We start from the raw sequence: 10,185 nt of genomic DNA, 5'->3' as shown, positions 1-10,185 counted from the left end.
TTGCCCCAGCCCCGGGCGGGGTTTGGGTTTATGAGTCACTCGGACTCTTACTCTGCAGCCCTCCCCACCGCTGCCCCTAAGGAAACTTCTGTCTCTAAAGCCCAGAGCCAGGGACCCTGGGACCTAAGGCTGAGAGTGGCCTGTGTGGGCCATGCCTGCGCTCTCTACCACTTAATACTAGAAGCTCTCGAGGCTGGTATTGGCCAGAAAAAAATTTCCAGCGTCCTTAACACAAACCAGTAGGGAACTAGGGTAAGAACCTGATCACTTCCCTCCCACTGACTACCAAGCACCTAGCCAGTGATGAGCAGCCTTCGGGATGGAATAGCTCTGCAAAGCCAGAGAGATAAATAAGGCCTTTATATACACAGAAGCACAAGGTGGCAGTGGGGGATTGACAGGTGGCGGCAGCAGTGGGTGGCAGGGCGGGGCATGGCAAGGCAGAGCAGAACTGGGCCCTGTCAGTGGGAAAAGATGCCCCGGAAGCGGGCTTTGTCCTCCTCATCCTTCTGCCGGATCCGTGTCTCCAGGGCCCGCAGCTCTCTGCTTACCACAGGCGCCAGGGCAGGGTCTAGCTCCAACACCTTAGCAAAGTCAGCCTGGGCCTCCTGGGCGTTCCACACAGCAGCGTGGGCCTTACCTCGCTTGAAGTAAGCCTTGACATTGTCTGCAGGGACACCAGAAAACAGAGGGCATGCAAGAGGCACGAGAGGGGTCTGGCCAGCCTGGGCCCACCATGGGCAGAGTTGGTGTACTCTCTAAACAGGGTACCATTGCCACCCTGTCACTGTCCCACTCATACTTCCTGGACACTGCCCTTCCCTGCTGGCATGGAAGCTCTGGTCAGGCCCCTGTGGGGAGCTCAGAGATGTCAAAGCTAAGGACTAGGACCAGGTGCCCATAGCGCTGGGTGGGAGAGGCCAGTCTGGGCTGCCAGAGGCCCGGTGCTCACCATCATACTTGTTGAGGATGGAAGAGCAGTGATCCAGCACTTCATAATACTCCTGAGCCACCAGCTTGCACTGGCAATAGTTGAGTAGCAGTGGTGTGATCTGCAGGTCCAACTGGATCCAGTCGGGTGATCCAGGCTGCTCCTGGGGTATATGGGGGCAAGGAAAGTGGAGGTGCTGAGCCTGGCCCAGCCTTGGCTTCCGCCACGTGGCCTCCCCACTGTGGCCTGAGTATACCTTCATCTGCAGGTTCTTGAGACAGGCAATGGCATCGTAGTACTTGGCAGCAGCCTCTTTCACCTGCCCCTCACGGTATAATCGGTTGCCCTCTTGGTGGATGAGCGGTACTGCCTTTGCTTTCTCCTCATCTGTCATTGCCCATGGGTCCTGCTGATAGGTGCCAGGGCTCTCCACCTGCCAAGGCAGGAACCAACTCAGAGCAGGGTCCGTGGGGCACCTTGGTGTCCTCTATAGCAAACCTGACCAGCGCAAGGTTGGCCTGGCCTCTGGCATCAGATGCTGGAAACCATGTCACCTGACCACTGGTCTCGTCGTAGCACGTTTCATCAGCCCCTACGTGCCTGGTCAGACCGAATACTAAGTACTTCATGCAAACAGTGAAGACAATTGCAAACACCCATGCCCTGGCAGAGCTCCTGCTCCATGGAAAGGAAGCTATGTGGACAAGAGGAAATACCCAAACCCCTAGTACTGTCAAAGCATGGCCAGCAGGCCATCTGTGGAGGAAAAGATGGGCTCACGGACAAGGGACAAAAGATTCAAGGTGGATGGGCAGTCCTCCCAAAGAGGTGACCAGTGAGGTCTGAGAAGGGCGGGGCCCTAAAAGCTTCCACAGTTTTCCTATCCTTGCCCCTTTCCACAGACCAACCCTAGACAGTGGGGTATTGTGGGGCAGGGCTAGTGTCCCCTTTGAGACAAAGGTGTCCTTACCTTCAGCATCTCGATGTGGAAGATGAGAGGCTGAGGGTTCTGCTGCAGGGCGTTCAGGTCTGCATGCCCCAGGGAGCTGTGCTCGTGCATCTGAGCAATCCCACAGCAGTGCCGCTGGCCCTCCAGGGGGTCCTTGCCCTCTGCGATGTTGCGGAGGCTCTTGGCCACCAGAGGATACAGGACTACGTGCTGCAGGAAGGCAGCAGAGGCGCCATCAATGTGTGCAGGTGCTCACTGTGCACAGAAGTCTCACCATCCCATCCACACAGGCTTTTCTACCTCTGCCTTCCTTCTTTCTCCAGTTTGTATTTTTGTTTTGTTTTTCTTTCTACTTTGGGGGGGTGGGTGGAACAAAGTTTCTATATGTATCCCCGACTATCCTGGAACTCACTCTTTAGACAAGGCTGGCCTCAAACTCAGAGATCCACTTGGGTTTGCCTCCTGAATCACCACTACCTGGCTTCCTTCCTCAGGTGCTTTCTACCCCTGCAGTAAAGCTTTGACATGATCTCTGATCACCAAATCCAGCACCTGCCTAACCCACAAACAGACCAACAATTCACTTCTGTGTCCTGTCCATCTGGATCCAGTATTGGTCTCTACTCTCTCTCCCCCTCCTCCCCTCTCTCCTTAGGGATGAGTCCCCCAAACCAAACTCTTTACCACATCCTGTGCCCAGCACCACTTCTTCCTTCTCCTGCTCCACGTCTATTCATCTCAAGACCCACCTCAGAGCTGGGCACAGGATGCAACTTCACATCCCCAGGGGAACTGGGCGTGGTGGTGTACACCTTGGCAGATGGAGCCCTGAGCTCTGAGTTTGAGGCCACTCTGGTCTGCAGAGTGAATTCCAGAACATCCAGGACTACTCAGAGAAACCCTGTCTCTAAAAACAATACAAACAAACAACAAAAACAAATAATTCCCAGGGGAGCTTCCTGGTGCATTGGTGCAACTATTATTACTCAGGAAGCTGAGGCTGGAGGACCATTTGAGTCCAGGAATTCAAGAGCATCTTGGACAGTACAGAGATCCAAAAGAAAACAAAACAAAAATCAGGGGACTGGGGAGATGGCTCAAAGAATAAAGTGACCAGAGTTTAGATTCACACCGTCCATGTCAAAGCGAGTGTGACTGACCCACTGTGCTTGAGACACTAGCTGGGAGGAGCTCATTAGCCAGTCTAGAGTACCCATGCAATGCATACACACACACACACACACACACACACACACACAACATCAACAACAACAACACCTGTTTCTAAAGAGTAGGGCTTGGTGTATAGCTCAGAGGTACAATATCTCCCCAGCATGTGCAATGCCCTGGGTTCAGTCCTCAGTACCAGGACAAATGAAACACTGGGAAGATGGAAACAGAAGACTTAACCTTAGAAAAGATGGAAGGATGATGGAGCTCACATAACGGACTCCCCACTGGCCCCTGCTCTCTCTGCACACAGTAGATTACCAGCAGACATCCACATGCATATGGTTTTGGACACAGGGCTCTGGGGTGGCTCCATTTGGAAGCAAGAGTTAAGAAAAAGCCAGTTCCCGTCATAAGGGACAACTAGACACAAGGCCAGATCCTGACACAGGGCATGAGGGCAGAAGAACCCAGAAGAGAGGTTCAAGAAAACCCTCAGCAGCCAGGGGGACTCCCCAGTGGTGATAACCATGAATTGGCTTTGAAGTATGAGGAAGGGGCAGGCTATAGCAAATGAAAGAGAAGGAAGGTCAAGGGCTTTGTTGTATAGGAGGAGACATGAGCAGGGACCAGAGTCCAAAGGGACATGTCAGCAGCCACATATGCCCCACACCAATAGTGACCAAGGGCCATGGAAGTATGAAGTGATGAATCCTATGGGCCAACTGCACTTAAAATGAGTCCCTGGCTGAAGTCTGCACAGGAAAGAGAACAGAGGCCCGGATGCAAGTCAGGAACCTGGTGGTAGTTTGGAGAGAGTGCTAAGACTAAAGGCATGCACCACCACCTCCCAGCTTTACTTGAACAAAGTTGGTGGCTAAGCCAGGACAGGGGCCTGAGGATAGGACACAGCATGGCCAGACAAATGCCACAGACCCAGAACTGTTACCTTGACATCACAGAGGAACTGGGCAATCTCCCCCTCACGCATGGTGCACACGATGGTCTCCCACACCGGCAGCTTGAACTTCTTGCCAGTGATGAGCTCCATGGGCTTGCCTCGCGCTCGGCTGTCATCTAGAACGGAGCCTTCGTTGTCACTGCGCAGCGTCCGAAAGTGGAATGTGGCCTGTGAAACCACGTGGGCTATCAGGTGAAGGTACAAAGCCTCACTAAAGCCCCAGTTCAAATCCAGTCCTGCTTCTAAAGACAAGGGATGATGCTCTCCTGGGAACACCAGCCAGCCCTGACCTGGCTTTCTCCCACTGTCTCAGTGAGGGCTCGGTAACAGACACGGAAGTAAGAGGCCCATGGCTGAGACACAGCCTGTTTCCAACCATGCTTTCAACATAGATTTACTGAGCTGCTCCTACTATACGCCTACACTCCGTATAAGACACAACAAAACATAGCAGTAAACCACGCAGAAGCCACAGAGCCACTGAGGAGCTCCCATGATCTTTCTAGAATACAGGAAGGAGAGCCAGACAAAACCATATGCTATGTTAGAGGAAAGTGATTTTGCTTTTTTTTTTTTTTTTTAAGCATTTCGAGAAAAAAAAAATGCACAGAAGTGGGGCCAGGACTTCTCCAAGGAGGCAAATTTTAAGCAGGGAATAGGAATAAAGAAAAGAGTGAGCCAGGCAGGGACTCGGGTAGTAAGTTTCTAGGCCAAAGAAACAACAGGTACAAAAGCACACAGTGGGTGCACGTGAGGTACACATGTGAGGTGTTCAAATCAGCAAGACCAGTGCCACAGTGTGAACATGGACTGCAGAGTCCATGGAGCCCCAGTGATGGGCAGGGATGAACTCCACAGGGCCTAGAACGTTTGTTGAGGGCCCTGAGTTTTTACTCTGAAATGAGAGCCACTAGGTGGCTCCTAGCAGAAGTGAGACATAATCCAACTTAGATTCTTGTTGCTGTGATGTGGTCACTTTTAAAGGGATGAGGAGAGGAGGGGGGAGCAAAGATGGGCGGTTTCTGTATTACCCGGGCAACTCTGGGGAGAGCACAGATGGAAGATATTAAGACTGCGTGGTCATAGCTGGGCATGGTGGCTCACAACTTTAATGCCAGCACTCATGAGGCAAAGACAGGTGTATTTTTTAAGTTCAAGGCCAGCCTGGTCTACAGAGTGAGTTCTATGACAGCAAGGGCTACACAGAAGCCCTATCTCAAAAAACCAACCAACCAACCAAGAATACTGTGGTGCTATTCCAACATCTTGGACAGAAGGGTAAAGAGAGGTAGACATCCACATTTGGGAGTAATCTGGGCGTGGAATCATTTCAAAAAGTTGATTCTAGATAAGATCATGTTAGAGTGAGGGCAGACAAGCTGAGCGGTGGTGGCGCACGGCTGTAATCCCAGCACTTGGGTGGCAGAGGCAGGTGGATTTCTGAGTTCGAGGCCAGCCTGGTCTACAGAGTAAGTTCCAGGACAGCCAGGGCTACACAGAGAAACCCTGTCTCAAACACACACACACACACACACAAAGAATGAGGGCAGACAGAAGAGAGCTTGGAACGGAAATCTCAACAGGATATGGTTAGCTGAACACACACTCTTAACTGCTACATGGCTGTGCTGCGTCTCTGAAATCAGTTTCCACATCAGAAAAACAATATCTGTCTAGCATTGTGGGAGACAAACCTACGAACACAGACCACAGGGCTCACTTGTTGCTGGGCTTTTTCTTTTTACTTTTCTGCATGAAAATCCAAGGCCTCCACACCCTAGACTCTACCACTAAGCCCCATTCTTAACCCTGGTAATATTTTTAAATTACATTTATTTATGTATTTGGGGGCTCACATGTGACACAGTGCTTGTATGAGGTCAGAGAACACCTTGCAGAAGTCACTTCTCTCCTTCTACCATCTGGGTCCTGGGGATCTAACTCAGGTCACCAGTTTGGCATCAAGCACCTCTATCCACTGAGCCAACTCACAGCAGAAGACAGTCCCCGGCCCCGGCCTACTCGTATTTCCCGGGTGTACCAGTCACAGATTACTCTATCCTTGTTAGTTTATCCTAGGCTGTTCCTTCTAGAATCCTTCTTGCCAGGCTGCTTCCAAAGCCTGTTCTTTATCTCCATCTCTCTAATTTTTAAGACAGGGCCTCATTAAGTGTCCTGGGCTGGCCTTGAACTCATGCTGTAGCCCAGGCTGCTCTTTAACTTTCAATCCTGCTGTCCCAACTTCACCAGTGGCTGAGACTGTAGGCCTGTTCCAGCAGGCCCAGTTTGGAGATTCCTTTTCAAGCACAGTATTTCACTACCACCACACATGTGCTCTCTGCTCTCAACATTTACACCTCACCACATCAGGCCAGATTCTGCCTGCTGGCTTAAAACCACTGGCCGGCGGGCATACATTCAGTCACAGGATTCTTGCTTTTGGGTTCACTGATATCAGCTCACAAAGGCGATCAGAGATCTACAGCAACAAAGCAGGGGAACCTAGAGATGTGGAGTATCTTAGGGAGGGGACACCTGAACTTGGTGCCCAGATATGAAAGCAATGCTACTATCTATCAGAAAACCGACGTAGGAGTTTGGTCTGGAAAACTAAATCTTTGGGACTCTTGTGTTTTTCAGTTCCAGGACCTCGGTCTCCCTATGTAAACAATGAGAGTTGTTCTAGATGATTTCAGAAGACTCCTTTACTCATAAACTGCATGAGCTTTGAACCTTCAGGTACCGGTATCAGTACCGAAGTCACACCCACACCAAAACCTTTTTGAGATGACTGACACCTACCCCTGTCCAATGAAGTCCTAAAGCAAAGCCAGGGGGCGGAGTAGACATATCTGAATATACTCCCACTCAAATCCAGACCAATCAGCGTCGAGCTCGGCATGTGAGAAGTAGTGTGACTGGCAGCTGCTCTCTGGGCATGCGCAACCTCTCACCTACGGCCTCCTCCCGCCTCGCATGCGCACCGCGCTTCAGAAGAGAAGCTGGGAAAGGGGGTAGAGATGGACACAAACCTTAGTGCCATCCTGAAAGTCCGGCAACTCTCCTTGGCCCTCCTGTATCACACGCTTTTGGATCCCGTCCTCTCGAAGTCTTGCGATGAGATCCGCCATCCTCCTTCCCCGCTGCTCCCTTTCGGCAACTTCCGGACTCACTCGGTAGCTTCCGGACCTGTTTCGGCAACTCCTAGCGCCTCGGCAGCTTCTGAGCAAGCGCCATTTTGACTGAGGGCAGAAGCCAAAAAGGGAGGGAACGAGGAAAAGAGCCGTGATTGGTTCTTAATGCTATGGCTTAAACGCGGCTCTGGGGGCGTGGCCTAAACCTGCTTAGGGGAGGGCCTTGATTGGCCAGTGGGACACGCCCCTGCTAGTTGTGCTCTGTTGGCTTTATTGGGACTGCAGCTCTGCTGGCTGTGTGCCACTCCATTTAAGTAGCAGATGCCCGTTAATAAACAGCATTCCAGTTAGAAAAACGGAAAAAAAGACAAAACGTTTCACCTGTGTATTTCCTTTGGCCCTTTTATTTTGTGTGTTTTAGCATAAATTATGACAACTAGATTCTGTATTCTAGATTCACTTGTCTTCAGAAAAAATAAGAAGTGATGACATACACTTCTCTGCAGTGTCTTCATCCCTCATCATAACCAGAAAGATGATTGTCTTTCCCCTGAGCCTCAGGTGCTAAGTGCTTCACAACCTCTGACTGCTTCACTTTCCAGCAAGAAGTCCTCAGAGAGGGGCAGGGCTTCTAGAGGGAAGAGGAAACGTGCTTGGTTTCGTTTTCTATCAACACAGAGCTTACAGGCAAGCTATACCAAATTTTAGTAAAAAGTAATCTGCTGTACTCATGTTCTAGACAGTACAGCAGAAGGAAGGCTGACCAATGGCCGAGAAGTATACACCACAGCAGGAAGGATGCAGATAGATAAAAATGATAACATATCCAGATTGTTGTGGTGCACGCCTTTAATCCCAGCACTTGGGAGGCGGAGGCAGGAGGATTTCTGAGTACAGAGTGAATTCCAGGACAGCCAGGGCTACACAGAGAAACCCTGTCTCGAAAAAGAAAAAAATACTGTATGATCACATGTACTGTAGTGCCTTCGGTTTTTTTGGATTTGGTTTTTTCGAGACAGGGTTTCTCTGTATAGCCCTGGCTGTCCTGGAACTCACTCTGTAGACTAGGGTGGCCTCGAACTCAGAAATCCACCTGCCTTTGCCTCCCACAGTGCTGGGATTGCAGGCGTGCACCACCACTGCCCGGCACTGTAGTGTCTTCATAGGCAGCTTATAGACAAAAGTAGAATGGTGCAGTGGGAATGGGGAAGTTGTTTTTTAAGTAAGGGCGGAGTTTCTATTTTACAACATTAAAAAGCCCCCTGGCTTTGCTTTAGGACTGCATTGAACAGGGGTAGGTGTCAGTCATCTCAAAAAGGTTTTGGTGTGGGTGTGACTTCGGTACTGATACCGGTACCTGAAGGTTCAAAGCTCATGCAGTTTATGAGTAAAGGAGTCTTCTGAAACCATCTAGAACAACTCTCATTGTTTACACAGGGAAACTGAGGCTCTACAGAGTGACTGGCCACACAATACTGTGAATACATAACTGAACTGTGCAGTTTGAAACTGAGGATGGCAAGTTAATGTTATCTGTATTTTACTTCAAGAACTAATTTTGTCTCATACACACATACGCGCGCGCACACACACACACACACACACACACAAAATGCAAGATGAGAAAGATAGACTAAAGAACATGTAGGATTTCTCCCAACAATGTAAGACTGGCACAACATGAGACCGATTTACTCCTCAGTGAGACAACTCAATGGGAAAAGTACTTGAGTCATGGTGGAAGGATGGCTCTGTGGTGTAGAGTGCTTGCTGCTCTTCCAGACAACTGGGATTTGGTTCCCAGCACCACATGACCACTCACGATCATCTGTAACTCCAGTTCCAGGGGATCTTCTGACCTCTACAGGTCCCAGGCACACACGTGATAGACAGACATGCATGCAGGCAAAGCACTCATTCACATAAATATAAATTCAAAAAAGAAGGGCAGAGGAACAGAGAAGGGATGGTCTGGTAAAGGTATTTGCCACAAACTGACAAGCTGAGTTAGACGCTCCTGAACCCACATGGTGGACAGAAAGAGCCTACTCCCATTAAGTTCTCTGACCTGCATGTGTGCTATGGTATATGCATGCACACACAGACTTGTGTGCACACACAATAAGTAAATAAATATGGAAAGACGGGGGAGGGAGGAGAAAAAAGAAAGAGCAAGGACGGGTGTGACAGAGGAAGGAAGGAAGGGAAGCAAGAAGGAAGAAAGAAACCACGTATCGTGGTAAGGCTGTAATCCCATCATTAGGCTGAGATAGGAGAACTATAGCGTTGTCTACACAGACTGGTAAGAGCCACACAGGAAGATGCCAGTGTCAAAAAGACCACATCAACCAACCAAAAAAAGGAAAACAGGGAAGGAGAGAAGCACCTCCTTGTGTTCATCAGAACCACCAGCTCTTAGGAAACTGGAGGCCATCAGGGGCTGAGAGAAAGGCAGAAGCCTCAGGATAGGTGTCAACTCGACGCAGTTCAGGAAATCGCCAAGGTAAACTCCTTGTGACCTGGGCGTCCACCTGCTGGAAGAGGAGGCCTCCCACCATTCATAGGATGCAGCAGTGATGTGTGTGCTTGAGGCCGACCTCAGCCTGATCGCTGTGGGACTGAGCGCTGGAAGCCCCACTGGTGCCCCGCCTACCACTAGTAGAAACAGCAAACAAGATGCATGTGGAAACCATTAGCACTGAGTGGAAAAATGGGAACAACAGAATGCACTTGATACAGGACACCATGTTTGTAAATTGCAAACACATCCACACAGAAGACAATGCCATGTGTGGGACAGGACAGGCAGGGTCTGTTGAAGCACAGTGAGACTAGGTCTTGGGAGAAGAAAGGGAGGGGAGGAAGATGGGAAAGGGAGGGAACTGAATCACCATAACTAGAGAGGATCCTCTTTCACCATAAACTGAGAAATTGAGTGGACTCAGTTCTTTATGGGAGATCATAAAATGAGAAGGTGGGCAGACACGGAGGAGGACAAACATTTCGTGAGCTAGGAAGATGTGGGTTCAAAGGTGTATCA

At 50.1% G+C, this 10,185-nt stretch overlaps 1 protein-coding gene across 1 annotated transcript; it reads right to left on the bottom strand.

Annotated features, from left to right (window-relative positions):
* Positions 1-341: 341 nt before the first annotated feature.
* Positions 342-7,275, bottom strand: Aip (aryl hydrocarbon receptor interacting protein). The gene is made up of 6 exons (XM_052193743.1): positions 7,044-7,275; positions 4,000-4,179; positions 1,902-2,090; positions 1,188-1,364; positions 953-1,094; positions 342-667 (listed from the first exon to the last, which is right to left on the bottom strand). The coding sequence occupies exons 1-6, from the start codon at positions 7,140-7,142 to the stop codon at positions 462-464; spliced, it is 993 nt and encodes a 330-aa protein (XP_052049703.1). The 5' UTR covers positions 7,143-7,275; the 3' UTR covers positions 342-461.
* Positions 7,276-10,185: the final 2,910 nt, after the last annotated feature.

Source organism: Apodemus sylvaticus, chromosome 1, assembly GCF_947179515.1.
Source record: "Apodemus sylvaticus chromosome 1, mApoSyl1.1, whole genome shotgun sequence".
Lineage (NCBI taxonomy): Eukaryota > Metazoa > Chordata > Mammalia > Rodentia > Muridae > Apodemus > Apodemus sylvaticus.
The sequence above is the reverse complement of the archived record's forward strand: the minus strand, read 5'-3'. Positions and strand labels throughout refer to the sequence as shown.